The sequence below is a fragment of the Macrosteles quadrilineatus genome, unplaced genomic scaffold, assembly GCF_028750875.1.
Source record: "Macrosteles quadrilineatus isolate MER2022 unplaced genomic scaffold, UCM_ALF_1.0 Scaffold_1__1_contigs__length_201487025, whole genome shotgun sequence".
NCBI classification, from domain to species: domain Eukaryota; kingdom Metazoa; phylum Arthropoda; class Insecta; order Hemiptera; family Cicadellidae; genus Macrosteles; species Macrosteles quadrilineatus.
The window spans coordinates 81,173,682-81,193,884 of NW_026542594.1; the positions used below are offsets into that span (position 1 = coordinate 81,173,682).

A 20,203-nucleotide genomic window follows, 5' to 3' on the forward strand; every position below is an offset into this window, starting at 1 on the left:
TCCACTTGACCAGGCCTTTAAAATGATGTGCATATCAACCTATGCTTACATTAAAGATTATGTACCTACTCCTCATGGGTCGTCCCTTGGTAGAGGTAAAAAAATGATAATTCTTGGAAAAAGTAGTTTTTCCCAAGTAGTTTTTATACATGTAAGTTGATGTGAAAGGTTTGAATTTTCTAACGGATTTAGTTAAAAAGATATTAAACCGTTTCCAGACTTTTTTGTCACCCTGTATAAACCATTTACATAGATTAAAAATAAACAAGGTCCAAGAATGGAACCTTGAGGAACTCCGTAGGGTGTATAACCCCATTCTGACTTATATTTAGTTTGGCATTTCTGTAATATAAATTTTTGTTTACGGCTTTTTAAATATGAAATGAACCATTTTAATTCCACATTTTTTATTCCTTGTCTACTTAATTTTTCTAGCAATATATCATGATCAACACAGTCAAAAGCCTTGGACAGGTCACACAGCACACCTATTGTGCGCTGCAACCCGTCCAAGGCCTCCGCAATGCAGTTAATCATCCTGGTAATAGCATTTTCAGTACTGGATTTTGAGCGGAAACCAAACTGAGATGGATTTAGTAAATTGTTTTGCTCTATATAATCTATAAGTTGAGTTTTCACAATTTTTTCAAAAACTATGGAAAACAGAGCAAAAGATCAACTGGTCGGTAGTCAGAAGGATTGTTAACATCACCCTTTTTAAAAAGAGTGTTTATCTCTGCATATTTGAGTTTATCAGGGAAAATTCCTTCCTCAAGGGACTGATTAACTAGTGTGCAGAGAGGTTGTTCAATAAGTTTAAAAACTCTACTAATAACAAAGAGGGGAATTTCGTCCCAATCTGAAGATTTAGTACTGCTAAGAGTGGTGAAAACTTTTCTTAGATCCTAAACTGAAATTTTCCTAAAATTTAAATTGTAAAGCAGAATTTTGCAATCTAATTAAATTTTGACCATTGCTTAGTAGTTGAATGGATTTATCTTTATCTGTCATTTGGCTGGCAATTTGAGAAACATTAATAAAACAAATTGTTAAATTTATTTGCTATTGCCAATGCACTACCATATTGGGTGTGTCCGAGTTTTTTATATTTAATCCGATTTATTGTTTTACGACTGACCAAGATGCTTACTTTTATTTTTGGACCTATTAATAAAATCATCATTTGCCTTTAATTTAGCTAATGCAACCACTTTTTTGAAAGTTTTCCTGTAGTTGATGTAGTAAGTTAAAAATTGTGGGTTTCTATTCCATTTATTTGGTCCTGGGGCAAATGAGACTCGGATCAAATGGGACAACCCTTTAAGAAACTTTATTTTGTGTCTAACTTTTAGATTTTTAAGGAGAGTCATCAGAAATACCTCTGATTTAGTTTAGTTTTGAAGAAAAACAGCTGTAATAAAGAAATCACATAAAGAAGATACCTATGTTTTTGCTTTGTTAAAGGTGAAGAACCCACATCTGTCAAGAAACTCACTCCATGACGTCACAAGCACATTATTCAACAATATTGTTTGGCAAACCCAATCTTTAAATGACCGAACAATATTTTATTTAATTCTTCAATACATTGTTTTCAACCGTCTTGAAGGTAATAAATATATATAAATATTAGTAGTATTTTTAAAAATGAGATCGTCCTACACGTTCTTAATACCTCCCCCATATGTTAAACAAACCAAATATTTCAACATTTTAATAATTTTTAGTCATAGTCGGATCCGGATATCGAACTACCGGTTTCATCCGGATCTGTGCTAGAACTTACGCCCGATCGGATCCATGAAAAGTCGAATATTGGGCTGGATCCGGTTTTGTCCATGTACAAGACTATCTGTGTCCTTAAAAAAAATTAAATGCTACTCAATTCAAAGATCAATTAAAAGATAAAATAATTGATAAAGCTTACTATTCACTGGATACTCTGATATCCTACTTGAGTTTATTTTAATTAGTCTATTTTAACCATTAATTTTACTATAAAATACATCACTATGACAAAAAACCTGTTCTTATGTATGAAATGTACTTTATAAAGAATGTTTTGTGTAAATAAATTTTGTCTATGTCTATACCTATGTCTTACAGGTGAGTAAAAAGTCAAGACCCCTCCCCCCATCTAATATTTTTCTAAGTACACACCTTTCTAAGTACATTTTTCTAAGTCTATACAGAGATACCCTTTTGGTGATCGTGCAAACGTAGCTCGAAGTTTAATTTTATGATTTTGAAAACTTTTAGTGTACCCCGAAATGAGGGATTTTGGAGGTAACTTAAAATTTTGTAATGTAAACCACCTTCAAGTGACACCTCATTTTGAAGTGTTAACAAAAACATAAAGAATTCGCTATCCATTCTCTTTCCAAAATGGTAGCCCATCAACTTAATTAAAGTCTACACAATAAAGAGATAAGAAAAAATCAATGTAATGGTAATGTTGGCCACTATTTTGGATAGAGAAGAGATAGCGAACTCTGGTTTTCACCATTCTTTTAAGTTTTTATAAAACTTCAAAATAAGGTGTCACTTGAAGGGGTTTAGGTTAAAAATCTTTAAGTTACCCCCAAAATCCCCCCATTTAGGACTACTACAAATTTAAATATCATAAAATGAAATTTCCTGTTAAGGCTGCATGACCACTTAAAGGATAACAATGCCAAACAATGTAAAAGGAGTATTAGCATTGTTTAAATGGAGAAAAGTGGTCATACATTACGAAAACAACACGTTTCTCTGTTATTATTTATCCAATCTTAACAAATAAGGTATCATTGAAAACTAGATAAAATTTACAAACTTTTTTGTCTATTGCAATTTTCTTGTAAAGTTAACGGTTTTTGTGAAATTTGGCATAAAATATTTTAAATGGCCGCCATTTTGAAACGGTTAATGATTTGTTAGTATAATTTCTAACGATAATAGGTCTTAATAAGATTAACATTTTTGCAAAATATCAAAGCTGTATCTCAAACCGTTTAGGAGTTATTAATGTTTTTGTAAAAAACACATAAATGCCGACAGTCGGTAAACTAGACACCACAGACCCATGTTCCTATGGTGAAATGTGTTTGTCTTGACCTAAGGAATAACGCTATATACAAGTGTCCAGAGAGTTACGGGACACCCTGTATAAAAGAGAGAAAAGAATTTATTTATAAAATAAATACCTCTGCCTTAAACAATAAGGTTGCCAATGACACAGAAAAATAGTACACATAAAATATCTAAGGATTATACAGCTATAAGACTGATTAATTTTGATGTTTGCCATATAGATGATTTCTCATTATGGTCAATGAACCTCTTAATGTTTCATGAATAATAATTTTCAAAAAGGATCTGTCCAAATCATATTGTTTCCAAAAGTTCATAGAGTTATATATGTGTCTGTGAACGCGATAACTTGAGTAATTTTTGTCCGATTTTGATGAAATTTGGTTTAAAGGAGTAAGGCGGGATAAACTTGAACGAGTTCGCGAACCAGCATGATCGGACTATGGGAACGGGGTTTTATGGGGTAAAAATTGGGTTTTCTCATTTTTTGCCATCAAAACACAAAATTTCCCAATTTATCTCTAGACCATTTTAAAGAGCTTTAAAAAACAAATAATTTAGTATACTAAAAGTGTTTTTGTACAGTTATTGGTTACGGAGAAAATTCAAAAAATTGCAAATTTGAAATTTCCATGTTATTGTTATGGAGAATACTGTAAAATGTTGTAGTTTGCTTGTTTCTGGATATATTTTGATAAAACTTGGCAAATTTATTTATTTTATACTAAGCTAATAATATCTTACTAAAAACCACATTTTATTAATTTCCTTTAGCAGCAAACCTAGGTACTCATTAAACTTAGTGTTATTTAAATAGATTTAGTTGAAAATAAATTCAGACAAATGGAAATTCGCTTGGTCGGCAGCTTTGCTGCAGCGGGAGTATTTTGTAATAGATTTGATACCAATGCAATCAGTATCTTTAATTTGTATTTTGTCTTTAGATTACAACACCACGAGTTCTGAGCTTCTTTTCCAACATAATTTCATCCGTTGATGGAGAAAGGGATCCCAGAAATCTTCTTCTACTCTTCTCCTTCCTTCCCAAATTGTACACTTCTGTTCCACTGGGATCGTTAATTGAAGATGCTTTTGAGGTTGTCTCCTGCTACTTCCCCCATTGATTTTCATTCAGTAAGTTTCCTTTATAATACAAATTTTAAAGTTGATTATAGCAGGGATATACTGTATGCTTGCTTGCTATATTTACTTAAAGAAAATATCTCTTCTGGCTTACAAAACTATTTTAATGGCCTACAAAATGTTGAATTAAAATTTCTTGTATGTTCATAGCTAAGCATAGCCCAAAAACATTTTTAGATGTTTAAGCTGCAACCCCCCCCCCCCAAACTGTAATACAGAAGAACCTCGATAACAAGACCCTCGATAAGAAGTCAACCTTGATCACAAATCTTATTTTATGATCTCTACGAGAGTCTTGTTATCAAGGTTCCACTGTATGTTATATTCTCACTTTTTAGCATCCCCCCCTGGAGATGAAGAAAATGTTCAGAAAACGTATTCATGCAAACATTTTACCTTTTTGTAATTAGCGATTTATTGGTACTAAAGGCAATTCTCGTTGCCATAAGTGTTTAAAGCAAGTATCGATACCGACAACCTAAGTTACAATGTGAGTACGGTTTGATGACCGCTACTGATCCAGGCTTTGGCTTCAGGCGAATTGAGGGCACGTCGATATTTACATTTATTATTTATTTATCCATGCATATTAGTACATAAGGTAATTAGTGATGTATCAGAAAACCAGGTAAGAAGCAAAGAGCACACCCGCACCTACCGGCTCTGCCAGGAGAGCTGGGAACAGGGGACACAAAGACTAGGGTGGGTAAAAAAAATCAATAATTTTTTTCAAGTTGTAATACCTTGGAAAAGTTGCTAAACTGTAATACCAACAGTGTAAAAATATAAAAAATATTGGTTGTTATCTTCCGGTCGCGCATGTGCTCTAAAGTTTGAACAAAAAATTAAAAACTCATATTTTTTAGAAATTTTTACAATTTTTAAATTTTTGATTTTTAACATTGTAATAGTTAAATGGCGACGAGGAGGAGGAAGGGTAAGAGACACCAGGAACTAGTAGAAGAAGGTATATTTACATCCAGTCAACCTCTTTTTTGTTAATAAGTTAATGAATGGTTTAAATACCTTTACAACGATCTAAGAAACAAATTATTTATAACTTACAATGTAATCAAAACTTATTGTTAATTAATTAACAAAAAACAGTTTGCTTTAACTGCGAAGAAATTATACATACCCAAAAGAAGATTAAAACTCTGTGTGTCGGCGGGAGTCTCAACTAATAGGCCTACTTAACAACAACAAAAAATGAGTATCATTGTATCATTGTAAATAGATACAACAATAAAAATTAAGGTGTATGATAAACATTTAAAATACGTTGGTCCACTGAATTTCTATACACTCTGTACTGTTAATTTATAAGATTTTCAACCGTATGATACACTATTGAGCTTTAAGTTTGCTTATGTACGCTTTAGTGGTTTGAATACAACAAAACATGGCGTCTTTAACGTTAAAACATAGAAAGTCAACATGTTTAAAGCAAAAATTGTATTAATAATATTAATATTATTACTGTATACGACGGCGGATATTTGAACGCCTTCAATGTGAGGGACGCAATAGTTTATACTTTGGACCAAACGAACTCGTATTAATGTGTTGGACCAAACGATTTTGGACCAAACGAACTGTTTTACAACTGTTGGACCAGACGATTTTGGACCAAATGAACGGCAATATAAACGTACAGTATATTTCATAAGTTTACTCTACAATGCAACATTTTACTTCTAGTTTGGCCTGTACTTTTGGACCAAACGATTTTGGACCAAACGAACGTGTTTTTAACTGTTGGACCAAACGATTTTGGACCAAACGAACGAGTTTTTAACTGTTGGACCAAACGATTTTGGACCAAACGAACGGCAATATAAACGTTGGACCAAACGATTTTGGACCAAATGAAATTGGATAAAACGATTTTGGACCAAACGAACGAGTTTTTAACTGTTGGACCAAACGATTTTGGACCAAACGAACGGCAATATAAACGTTGGACCAAACGACTTTGGACCATTTGAAGATGATCCCATTAATTCCTTTTAAATATGAAAAATCATAAGGTTAACATGGGGAACTACAGAGCCACTGGGGCGGAGCTCGAAAGGATTTTTGAGATAAGAATATGCTTTAATGTTAATCGGGAATGTGAGCTATCATCATGCCAAATTTCAGCCCAATCCGTCCAGTAGTTTATGCGTGATTGAGCAACAATCACACACACAAACTCACAAACTTTCAGATTTATAATATTAGTAGGACAATAAAACAATAAAGTTACAACGATCTAAGAAACAAATTATTTATAACTTACAATGTAATCAAAACTTATTGTTAATTAATTAACAAAAAACAGTTTGCTTTTAACTGCGAAGAAATTATACACACCCAAAAAGAAGATTAAAACTCTGTGTGTGGGCGGGAGTCTCAACTAATACTTAACAACAACAAAAAATTCTCTCTGAAAATGGTATCAAAATGGATTATAAATGAAATTGACCTTTAGTCCAATCATTTTTGCGGAAAAGACAACAAAGAAAAACAAAATTCACCAATATCTAGGAATTAAAATGAAATGTATGTAACTATGGTCGTCATTTCATTGAAAAGTATAAGTAAAGAATAATAATGAGAACATTTAAAGAAGTTGAAGGAAACAATGAAAACACAGACTCTGAAATACAGATACTTACAAAGATAATAAATACTTAGAGCTAGACATGACTTACTATATTAAGAATACAACTGTTCTATTTCATCATATGACTTGGTTAAAAGCCATTTTTCAAAGATTTCTTAGACGCCAATTGACCTACTCTGCCTTACAGAAACAGGAATGACATAAAAAATTTTAATTGATAAATAAATAAAACACTTCTTAAACAGGGTACAGTTTGGTTTGGGTGGACTTAGAATGTTATGTGCAGTTTGTCTGGTTGAATAATTGTGAATGTTATCACCTGTTGGTCCTGCATTACCATTTTTAATTTGAAAAATATAGTCAATACTTTAAAAACATACAGTGTGTAAATTAAGTATTGAAACAAACTGTATTTTTAAAACCGAAATAGATAGAAATATTCTGTTTGTGGCAATAATTGTTAACAAAAGTGCAGCAATTTTTTATATAAAAAATATTTTTTTACTCCCCTAACATGGTAGGGGGTAGGGGGTGAATCATTTTTGTTAAATAGCAACACCTATTGAATGACATCTTAAAACAGGTTTACTACTTTAATCAATTCTAAGCTTGAATATGGAATTTCTTTGTATGGAGGTGACAATGTGTCAAATTTAAAATCTTTAATAACTTTACAGAAGAAATTTGTCAGATTAATATGTAATGTAAATTTTTATTCTCATTCTCTACCTTTATTTGTAAGTCATAATATCCTTCCCTTCAGATATTTTACAGCGTGTAAATTAAGTATCGAAACAAATCTGTATTTTTAAAACCGAAATAGATAGGAATATTCTGTTTGTGGCAATAACTGTTAACAAAGGTTCCGCAATTTTTAACATCAAACAAATTTTTTTACCCCCCTAACAGGGTAGGGGGTAAGGGGTGACTTATTTTTTTCAAATAGCAACCCCTATTGAGTGACCCCTCATTTTAAAGGGTTTGTCAAAAGAAACACAATGACGCAAATCCGAGGTGAATATCTCACCACTAGCCAAAATGGCAGGTATTCCAAAATTTGATTTGTATGTAAAAAAGCACCAATTTCACAAATAATGGAAAGAAATCTGTATTTTAAAAACCGAAATAGATAGGAATATTCTGTTTGTGACAATAATTGTTAACAAAGGTTCCACAATTTTTACATCAAAAATATTTTTCAACCCCCCTAACAGGGTAGGGGTAGGGGGTGACTTATTTTTTTCAAATGGCAACCCCTATTGAGTGACCCCTCATTTTGAAGTGTTTGTAAAAACAATGACGCAAACCCGAGGTAGATATCTCACCCCTAGCCTAAAAAATGGGTATTCCAAAATTGAATTTTTGTAAAAAAGCACCCATTTTGGAATATCCGCCATTTTGGCTAGGGTGAGATGTTCAACCCGGATTTGCGTCATTGTGTTTCTTTTGACAAACCCTTTAAAATGAGGGGTCAATCAATAGGGGTTGCTATTTGAAAAAAAATAAGTCACCCCTTACCCCCTACCCTGTTAGGGGGGTAAAAAAAATTTTTTGATGTTAAAAATTGCGGAACCTTTGTTAACAGTTATTGCCACAAACAGAATATTTCTATCTATTTCGGTTTTAAAAATACAGATTTGTTTCGATACTTAATTTACAAGCTGTAAAATATCTGAAGGGAAGGATATTATGACTTACAAATAAAGGTAGAGAATGAGAATAAAAATTTACATTACATATTAATCTGACAAATTTCTTCTGTAAAGTTATTAAAGATTTTAAATTTGACACATTGTCACCTCCATACAAAGAAATTCCATATTCAAGCTTAGAATTGATTAAAGTAGTAAACCTGTTTTAAGATGGGAAGAGGAAAGCAATATTTGAGGTGGAAAAAAGATCTAAGTGAGTAACGTAATAAGTTCTTTACAAATTATTTCAAAAATTTGGTTTAACTATAAAAAATTGGTATTGGTTACAAGAATTGAGAATGGATACATTTTGGTATTAACATTCAACACATAACTATTTGTTGACAAAACTAGTCTTGAAAAATTTGGAATTAGTCTTGAAAAGTTTGGAATTAGTCTTGAATTTTAAAATGGATATTAACTAGACACCCCGCCCGCCGCAGCAAACCTGCAAACTAAGCGAATTTTGTAAAGAAAAAAACTCAGACTTTCATATATTTAAATATTATATTTAAATATATTTACTCCTTGCAATGCTCTTTAATGAATTCTTTACAAATGTTGGTTGCCCCTAGGTTGGAAGAACTCTAGAAAATAAAAATATCAGACAGAGCTTTTTGGCAGTGGAAGCTTGATGTTATTGAAAAATATGAGTGGACCCTGCAAAATATAAATATTCCCCAAAGGTCCTTAGGGGACGCCCCTGGCACTGTTTGTAGTTCTTCCAATAAAGTAATACCTTTAATGAGATCAATTTACCAGTCTTAATTCTACACTGAATTTACTTGCTCACTACTACACTAGTGACTAGTGTTGCCCTTAAAAGGTGAATCTTTTGTAGTGGCTTATGATTTACTGAATTACCTTTTGTTTATCAATTAAATACTATTGCATATACTAGAATACCAAGGTTATTGAGAACTAAAAGTGAGTAACAATTGGAGTTTATTGCACAGAATTTAATAATACACTTATTTCAGTTTACAGTCGTTGTTGTGTTCTTTCAAGTAAAAATGACCTTGAGATACACAATCAGTTGGAAATTTATTGAAACTATTGAATGGATTTATCAAAGGGGAGGTATGGTGCGGTTTCACACCGATCTCGAAAGTATCAATGGAAGAGTGGTATTTAATCTAATGGTTGAGATGACCTGTACCAAGCAAATCCTTTCGTTGGCCAACGATTAAAAACGAAGGTCGTCTCGCAGTCCAACTGATTGAACAATATTGTATTCAATCGTAGTAATGTTTATCAGAATGTTGCTTTATTATTTTATAGCTAATTTGGCACTTTGGTGGTTCATCTATGTTCAAACTGGCACAACTTCCAACAACACTTCCGTATCAATCGAACCAGCTACCTGCTCCCTTCTCTGATAATAATTTGTTACCCCCAAAAGATACTGACTGTGACACTCTTTAAAAGAATTGTACCATTTGCTCAACAATGAAAATTAACAATGACTCTGTGTAAAATTCCAACACTATAAAAATCTTATTAAATAACTCTGAATTGCCCTATAAAACATTTTTACCTATTTATTCTTAATACTATAGGGTTGTTACAATCTAATTAATAAAGCGGATTGCTACAATATGAATGGATGTGAAAATCAGTGATTGAATTTGAACCTGTGAACATGTGCTTACTCTACATGAAATGACAAAACAAGACAGGAAAAATTTTCAAAGGTGCGACTCACTGAAATCTTAAATTAACAAATAAATAACACAAATTACTTACAGTTTGGACGTCCACAAATATGACACAAATAAAGGGGAAGGGATTGGGAAATGTAACTAGCCGGTATTCTACAAGACGCGATCAATTGAACTCGTGAAACGAACGTGTAATTTTCAAATGGCGGAACTGCGTTGGCCGGTAACGAACTTTTTCACTTTCTGACAATGACACTGATACTAATTTCCAATCGCGGGGCAATTATATCCCTTAGGGATATAGGCTGTACGATTTTAAGGAAAAATAAGATTGCCCGACCAAACGCCGCGAAATGAATTTAATTTCCACGAACGAAAAACAATTTTACCGAACTAGCTACGATGAGATTTGGATAGGAACTGGTAGTGCTGGAAGCAAGTGACCATCCGGCTAGACCTTATTCCCCCTCCTACTTTAGTGCGTGGTGCATTCTGGTCTATACTGATCTATTGTTTAAACCAGCTGACTGTTCTTCGCGTTACCCTGTATTGATTTGTTGCCTTTTTACAACAAAATCGGTACAAAATGCCCCCTAGCAGAAAAAAATGATCCGTGATCGGCCTAGGACAGTCCAACCTATCGTACTACCTCGGAGCATTTTTGGTCTAGCCGGTGGACCACGACGATACACATGAACACAATTACAATTTACAATCAACAATTTACAGAAATGACGACAATATGGCAACAATAATTCAAATTATGGTAACAAGAATACTAAACTACAACAATGATCTATTTTGTAACAAGACACCAACTGATCATTTCCCTCATTGAACACACAAAGGCATCCCGCGCACAGAATAACATTTTGGTGTATCACCAAGGTGACCACCCGCAGAGTGTGTTGTCAGAAGCGGTGAACAGCTGGGCTCGTACATTGTTGTTGGTCGGCAGCGTAGTGGCACAGGTGTATTGCCTCTAGTAGGTCAGCGGGTCGATAGTGAGGGCTGGGTGGGGTGGGCCAGCGCTCAACAATGGTTGCGATAGCGAGCAGATAGCATTGTTGTGGTGGTCAGTTCAAGCATAGCACGGCCTCCTCGATCACATCACCAGACACAACACTCGTCGATTCATCTCACTGTTCACTTACAGCTTATTTCTAATTACAAATTTTGTTACGTTACCACATTTAAACATTTAAACACATACAAAACAATACGATACAATTCGCCTACCGCTGGTAATATTTTTTCAATTGGCATACATGAACTACTCGATTTATACTGGGATCCTCGACTAATTCAATTCTGACATTTACTGGACTTAACACATTGGTTACGACGTATGGACCTTTCCATGTTTGAGTCAATTTGTGCGATACTTCGTTGGCTTTATTACTTGGTATGTACCTTTTATATAATACCAAATCGTTTTCTTTGAACGGCGATGGATTCCTATTTTTATTATATCTGGCGCTACTTTTGCGATGGGCTGATTTAATATTATCCATGATTTTTGCGATACAATCCTCTGTAACGTCGGTATCGTTTTCCTGATCGATGTCCCACTGTAATTGCAATGGATGATTAATTTCTCGTCCTAAGAAAATTCGCGCAGGCGTCGCTTTGGTTGTTTCATGGACGGCTGAATTTAAACCCATGTTTAAATATGCGATATTTTCATCCCAGCGTTTTTGTGTTTGCGAATGGAATATTTTTAACGCTATTTTCAGGTTTCGATTTACTCTTTCTGACTGATTTGAGTTTGGCCTAGCTACAGAAGTATTGATGTGTTTTATTCCTAAGCTGAATAGAAAACTTTTAAACATCTCAGACTTAAAAATGGATGCGTTGTCAGATACAATTATTTCTGGGAAACCATGTTGGGTGAAAATTTTTTCTTTTAGCGCAGCAATGATTGTTTTGGAATTCGCCTTTTTTAATGGAATAATCCAACTGAACTTCGAAAATGTATCAACACACACTAATGCATACATATTTCCATTTGCCGTTCGTATTAACGGTCCAAAGGTATCGATGTGCAGCCTCTCAAAGCATCTTTCGGGAGGTTTAGAATTCATCAGGCCAATATTTAGCGCTTGAGCTGGTTTAGACAGCTGACAAAGGCTACATGACCTGACAAATTGCTTAACCTCGTCGAAGATTTTCTCCCAAGTGAATTCGCGTGTGATTCGCCCGATAGTCTTTTTTATTCCCAAGTGAGCGGATATTGAAATGTCGTGAAAATATTTCATTAGCATTTTCCTCATTTGAGTCGGAACGACGATTTTAGACGGATTTCTGGGGTTTTTTTGATAACGTAGTATACCCTTTTTTATGAAATAATTTGGTACGTCGATTCCATCTTCGATGTTATTTATAATATTGAGGAGCTGTGGATCTTCGCGTTGTTTCGAACTCAGTGACTCAAAAGTTTCAGGGAAGTGTTGTAGAAAGAAAACTTGTTCGGGGACAACATCATTTTGTGATGTGGGAGTTTTAGTCTGCTTTTGTTTGTTGACTTTGACTCGGTCGGGGCCAACGTCGCTTTGTGGCGCTGGGGTTTTAGTCTGTTGTGGTTCATTGACTTCAAACATCCGGCTTAGAGCGTCGCTTACTATGTTTTGTGTGCCCCTACAATGCTCGATTTTTTCGCATGGAAATTGTGAAAATCGTAGCTTCCAACGCGCTAACATACCAGTAGTCTTGTCCGAACCCATAACATATGTTACCGCCATACAATCTGTTTTGAGGATGAATGGGTTATCAGTAAGGTAATCTTTGAATTTTTCTAGGCCGTACAATACAGCGGCAAATTCCTTCAAATACATGCTGTATTTCAATTGAGCACCTGAGAACGTTTTGCTGGCAAAAGCAATTGGAACATTATTGCCGTTAATTTCCTGTTCCAAGACAATTCCTACGGCGTTTTCACTTGCGTCACACGACACAATAAATTTTTTCGACCAGTCTGGCAAATGAAGTACGACGGGCGAGGACAATGTTTGCTTTATTTTGTCGAAACTAGATTGTTGATCGGGACCCCACCTGAATCTTACGCCTTTCTTTTTCAAGTAGTTCAATGGTCTACTGATTTCGGAGAAATTAGGTATGAACTTGGCATAAAAAGCAGCCATGCCGATAAATCGTTGTACACCCTTTAAATTGCGTGGTCGAGGAAAGTTACTAATAACCTCAGCTTTAGTATCGTCCACATACAGTTTACCATCCTTTACTATGTGTGACAGGAAACGCATGCCCCTCTTTGCCAAGGTGACCTTGCTAGGTTTGATCGTAAGTCCGGCGGCTCTTAGACGTTCCAAAACCATTTTCAAGTCATTGTAATGGTCCTGTGGGTTTGCGCTATAAATGCAGAGGTCGTCGACAAAGTTTATTACACATTTAAATTTTAAGTCTCCTAGCATTTCGTCGACTATGCGTCCTAACACCTGGCTGCCGATTTTTATTCCTTGGGGACAAGTACGAGGCTGATATAAGGCATATCCTACATTGAAAGCGGCGTATTTCCTACTATCAGGGTGTAATAGGCATTGGTAATAGCTATTGTTCAAATCAAGTGTAGTGAAATAACGAGCATCTTTAAAATAAGGAAAAACTTTATCTACTTCTGGTTGTGGGAAACTGTCCATTTCAATAAACTTATTTAATTCTTTATAATTGACTACCAATCTAAATTTCCCGGGTTCCTTTTTTGGTCTTAGGAAAGCGCTGGAACTAAACTCTGACACACTTTTTTCTATTACCCCTTCGTCTAACAATTTTTGTACAGTATCTCTCATTATTACCATCTTATCTGGCTGGACGTGGTAAGGTCTTTGTCGGAATGGCACAATATCCTTACTAAAACGAATTTTGTAAGGCTCAGTCTTTGCTAAGCCGATTCTGTCTGTGACAACGTCGCTAAACTGTCGAAGCAGGTTTTCGAAGCTATTTCGTTCGACTTCCGTGAGCGGTGAGTCACCCAGATCGGGTTTATCACAAGTTGGGATCTCTCCTTCTCCTATCAAACAATATGATTTAATACTCTCCCTAAACTTAAACTCCGCTGTTGAATCACCTAAATTCACGGACATTCGCGCAAACTTCATAAAATCGTACCCCAAGATTAACTGTAACGGAAGTTGATTAACTACCCAGAAATTGTAGTCCCATGACAGATTATCTATCTTAAAATGAACTTTGACTTCCGTCCGTACAGTTATCTTCTGACGGTTCGCGACTTCTACTGATTGATTAATTTTACTTGACTGTTTGATCAAATTCGCACTTTTCAACTTATTAAAAAGTGTTTTACTAATCAATGACCTACTACTGCCAGTGTCTATCAGCGATAGGCAATCTATATTGTTTCCAAACAATACCTTAATCAGCGGCAGTTTCGCGGATACATCTGTTGCTTGCATGCTTTTGTTGGGCGATAACTTTACAGTTCGACGTTGTGTGCCCTTGACAACGTCGGAATCTAGTTTAAAGAAACCCTACAGTTCCTAGCGATATGACCTTCACCTTGACAACGATAACATTTTACGATCCTTTCCCTGGGTCTATTACGTAGATCGTTTGACGACGTAGTTGGATTATGACGAGTTTGGTTTACAACCCTAGGCGACGAATTAATCAAAGGGCGTCGATTTGCATTACCAAAATATCTCTCTTCGGCACGCATTGAACTAGTGATTCTATTTGCGAATGATTTTAGCTCGAATAAGCTTTGCGGCATTTGACCGAACGAAAAATGACTTCGAACAGTTGGATTACATTTTGTCAAAGCAATCTCAATCACCTCGCCTTCTGACATTGACGATTTTAAAGCGAATGCGATAGATATGATGTGATCGACGTATTCTGAAAAAGTTTCATTCGGTTGTTGTGGTCGATCTAACTCAAACGATGCAATCTCTCGTCGCCTAATTGACGGAATAAATCTGTGTAATATCTCGTCGTGTAAGACATTCCAGCGTGCGTTACTTGATACTGCTTCTAAGAACAATTGGAACATTTGACCTTTGACCTTAGGGATAATAAGTTTAATGATCTCTGTATGACAATTCGGAGAAATATCAAATATTGGTTTGATGTTTTTGAGAAATGAAATTAATTCAAGTTCATCTGTGCCGTCGACTATGTTCAATTTATTAATTAATTCAATTACCACGATTTGATCAGTTTTGGAAAGTGATTGACTGACATTGTATGCGTGAGCGTGTACGTGTGTGTCATGGTGAGTGTATGTGAGAGGTCGAGTGTGTGGGTGTGGGTGTTGGGTATGGTCAGTGAGGGTGTGTTGCGACTGTACAGTGGCACTGGCCGGGGCAACAGTAGACAGAGAACCAGTCGCTACAGGAAATGACGCGCGTTGTTGTGCATTCGCTATCTCTCTCTCTCTCACACACTCGTTCGAAGGTTGAATATCCACATACGATGAGCTATTGGCATGACTGTTGTTTTGATTTATATTCGACGTACTTGATAGTATTTCAGTCAATTCGTGGTTGTTTAGGTCCATTAAACAACTATTAGAATTTTGTCTAATTGGCGATGGTTGGTCATCGTTTACGATCGGTAAACGACAATCGGAATTTTGTCTACTTGGCGACGGTTCGTCATCGTTCACGATCGGTAAACGACAATCGGAATTTTGTCTACCTAGATTAGCTCCATTGTCATTTGGTGGAACTATTTCATTGTTATGGTTGATCGTTGCATTTAAATCGATTAATTCCCCTAAATTTCTCCTTGACATACGGTCACGTCGGTCATTCGCAGTTGTATTATACCCAGGCCCAAATTGTTGGTGCATTTTTTCGCTAGGAAAATAATTCGATTTACGGTAATATCTGACTTTAACAAAATGAATATTCCACGATGACAAAAACCAATTGACAATTAATTACAGCACAATACACAATGACGATGGCAATAACAATAGAATTTCTTATAATCTAAACAATTTCAGTGAATCGCACAGACACAAACAGTACCAAGGAACCACGCGATGATATCATTTATTTGTAAAGAAAAAAACTCAGACTTTCATATATTTAAATATTATATTTAAATATATTTACTCCTTGCAATGCTCTTTAATGAATTCTTTACAAATGTTGGTTGCCCCTAGGTTGGAAGAACTCTAGAAAATAAAAATATCAGACAGAGCTTTTTGGCAGTGGAAGCTTGATGTTATTGAAAAATATGAGTGGACCCTGCAAAATATAAATATTCCCCAAAGGTCCTTAGGGGACGCCCCTGGCACTGTTTGTAGTTCTTCCAATAAAGTAATACCTTTAATGAGATCAATTTACCAGTCTTAATTCTACACTGAATTTACTTGCTCACTACTACACTAGTGACTAGTGTTGCCCTTAAAAGGTGAATCTTTTGTAGTGGCTTATGATTTACTGAATTACCTTTTGTTTATCAATTAAATACTATTGCATATACTAGAATACCAAGGTTATTGAGAACTAAAAGTGAGTAACAATTGGAGTTTATTGCACAGAATTTAATAATACACTTATTTCAGTTTACAGTCGTTGTTGTGTTCTTTCAAGTAAAAATGACCTTGAGATACACAATCAGTTGGAAATTTATTGAAACTATTGAATGGATTTATCAAAGGGGAGGTATGGTGCGGTTTCACACCGATCTCGAAAGTATCAATGGAAGAGTGGTATTTAATCTAATGGTTGAGATGACCTGTACCAAGCAAATCCTTTCGTTGGCCAACGATTAAAAACGAAGGTCGTCTCGCAGTCCAACTGATTGAACAATATTGTATTCAATCGTAGTAATGTTTATCAGAATGTTGCTTTATTATTTTATAGCTAATTTGGCACTTTGGTGGTTCATCTATGTTCAAACTGGCACAACTTCCAACAACACTTCCGTATCAATCGAACCAGCTACCTGCTCCCTTCTCTGATAATAATTTGTTACCCCCAAAAGATACTGACTGTGACACTCTTTAAAAGAATTGTACCATTTGCTCAACAATGAAAATTAACAATGACTCTGTGTAAAATTCCAACACTATAAAAATCTTATTAAATAACTCTGAATTGCCCTATAAAACATTTTTACCTATTTATTCTTAATACTATAGGGTTGTTACAATCTAATTAATAAAGCGGATTGCTACAATATGAATGGATGTGAAAATCAGTGATTGAATTTGAACCTGTGAACATGTGCTTACTCTACATGAAATGACAAAACAAGACAGGAAAAATTTTCAAAGGTGCGACTCACTGAAATCTTAAATTAACAAATAAATAACACAAATTACTTACAGTTTGGACGTCCACAAATATGACACAAATAAAGGGGAAGGGATTGGGAAATGTAACTAGCCGGTATTCTACAAGACGCGATCAATTGAACTCGTGAAACGAACGTGTAATTTTCAAATGGCGGAACTGCGTTGGCCGGTAACAAACTTTTTCACTTTCTGACAATGACACTGATACTAATTTCCAATCGCGGGGCAATTATATCCCTTAGGGATATAGGCTGTACGATTTTAAGGAAAAATAAGATTGCCCGACCAAACGCCGCGAAATGAATTTAATTTCCACGAACGAAAAACAATTTTACCGAACTAGCTACGATGAGATTTGGATAGGAACTGGTAGTGCTGGAAGCAAGTGACCATCCGGCTAGACCTTATTCCCCCTCCTACTTTAGTGCGTGGTGCATTCTGGTCTATACTGATCTATTGTTTAAACCAGCTGACTGTTCTTCGCGTTACCCTGTATTGATTTGTTGCCTTTTTACAACAAAATCGGTACAATTTCCATCCCTTAAAATTGTCAGATTTATTTCCTATTTAAATATCATTAATTTTAATGAGTACGTAGGTTTGCTGCTACAGGGAGATAATAGGGTCACGTGTTTCTATTAAAATATTGATAGCTTAGTATAAAGTAAAGAGATTTTCCAAATTTCATCAAAATATGTCCGTCCATAGACAAGCAAGCTACAACAGTTTATTTATTCTCCATAAGAATAACATGGTAATTTTAAATTTACACTTTTTTGGAATTTTTTTATTAACCGTTAGGCATACAACAACGCTTTTATACATACTTAATTGTTTGTTTTTTTGAGCTCTACAAAATATTCTGGAAAGAAATTGTAAAGTTTTATGTTTTCAGGGTGAAAAATGGGAAAACCCCATTTTTACCCCATAAAACCCCCCATAAACCCCTGTTCCCATAGTCCAATCATGCTGGTTCGTGAACTTGTTTGAATAAATGTAGGTTTACACGTTTATACCAAATTTATTAAAACTCTGATAATTTTTGCTCGAGTTATTGAGCAGGCCTAACAGGCACACATTATATATATATAGCCTATACATATATATATATATATATATACATATATATATATATATATATATGCATTCAAACGGATGGTGTTTTTGGCCTCTGGGGACCTTAAAACGAAAAAGTAAATTGGTCCCGTATCCAAGTCTTACCATGAGACCTACGGTAATAGCTTATTCCCTATGGGAAATTCGCTAAAAACAATGACAGGTAGTTTGTTTTGAAACAGCTGTTTAGTTAAAATAACATTCATTTGGAAAAGGAACTTGTCACCTGTGAAGGAAATTTCACAACCCTATTTCTGGCTAGGCCTTTTTAATTACACCACTAGGATTTTCCTTAGTTATTTCGTTCGTACTACTGTTCCTTAGTTTCTTCCTACAGTTGAGGCCGATCGAGATCAATCTTAACTACACGTTAGCCCAAAGGATGCCCTTTGCAAACTACTTGACACAGTTCCAAATGCCTTCTTCCTGGAGAAAAGCTCCAACAATGTTGCCAGGAGAAATGTCAACGTCAAGCTAAGAAATCAAAGAGGCTCGGCGGACATGTCATTTGCCACAGAAGAAAAGGTGTACTCGGCAGTGTTTGCAATGCCGGAACAGTATAGATAGTCTGAGCTGGCAGCCGTTCCTATTCTACTAAAAATAGTAGACTGATAGTAAATTTTAGTGATCTTATTCAATATGTGGGTCCCAAAAAAATCCAAGGTGAAGGTGTGTTGCTGGACCAAAAGGTTTGAAAACCGCTATGGACGTATGGACACTAGTAAATAATCTGATAGAAACCAGATTAAATTGTTAAAATGTATAATTAGTAGGCCTATAGTAAGCATTTTGGCATCTAGCTAACATGTATGAAGTATTGTTTGTTTTGTTTGTAGCAAACCTCAGATCCAGGGTCTGTGACCAGAGAAGACCTGGTATCTGCCCTATACCCTTGTCTGCTGGCTCACCCTGACTTTGCACCTCTCTGTCTATCTCTCATACAAGAGAAGCTTGAATCTTCCCTGAAGTCTGCCAAAGTTGACTCTTATAATTTATTGGTAAGAATATATTTGTTTATTTTCATCTACTACTTTAGGAAAAAGAAGTGAGCCTGTGTTGCATAGGGAAATAATCTTATGGCTATTTTGTCCACCTCAATTGTCGTTATAGTTTTGTTTGATGGTAGTGCTATTATCAAATACACACATATTGCAAAGTATTTTTACATGTACTATCATGATTCGAACATGAGTAGGTGTGTTAAGAGGAGTTTTCAGCAGGTATACCCAATTTATCTAAAGCAAATATTTTCTCTGTACATATTACTTATTAAAATAAAATACAAAAAGGCAACATTTTATTTTTATGCTGATAAAATCTGTAATTTAAATGAAGGTGTTAAGGGCGCGCTTTACCCCTGACGCGCAACCGAATGCAAGGGTTTGCAAGATTTCTGTTTTCACCTGCTACATTGAAGGTAGAATCAAAGTTAAGGTCTCATATTAAAGAGGATGGAATTTTCTATAGTTCTTTGTTTCTATATTTCAATTATTTTAAATACACACCTTATAAACTTGAGTTGTAGTACAAGAAAAAAGGGTCTTTTCAACTAGCCTTAACTTATAAAAAAAACGTTTTTTGAACATTTGAAAATAGCAGAACTATAGATTGGTCTTTGTACTACTATAAG

General features: G+C 35.0%; 1 protein-coding gene across 2 annotated transcripts in view; it reads left to right on the forward strand.

Moving 5' to 3' along the window:
* LOC128983672 (MMS19 nucleotide excision repair protein homolog) overlaps positions 1–20,203 on the forward strand; it is a 147,664-nt gene that overhangs the window by 18,954 nt on the left and 108,507 nt on the right. For both annotated transcript variants that reach the window (XM_054403059.1, XM_054403060.1), the window contains 3 exons: positions 1,465–1,609; positions 4,017–4,206; positions 19,410–19,571. In XM_054403059.1, the coding sequence (XP_054259034.1) occupies positions 4,159–4,206; positions 19,410–19,571 (210 nt within the window). In that variant the 5' untranslated portion in view covers positions 1,465–1,609; positions 4,017–4,158. The remainder of the gene's footprint in view (positions 1–1,464; positions 1,610–4,016; positions 4,207–19,409; positions 19,572–20,203) is intronic.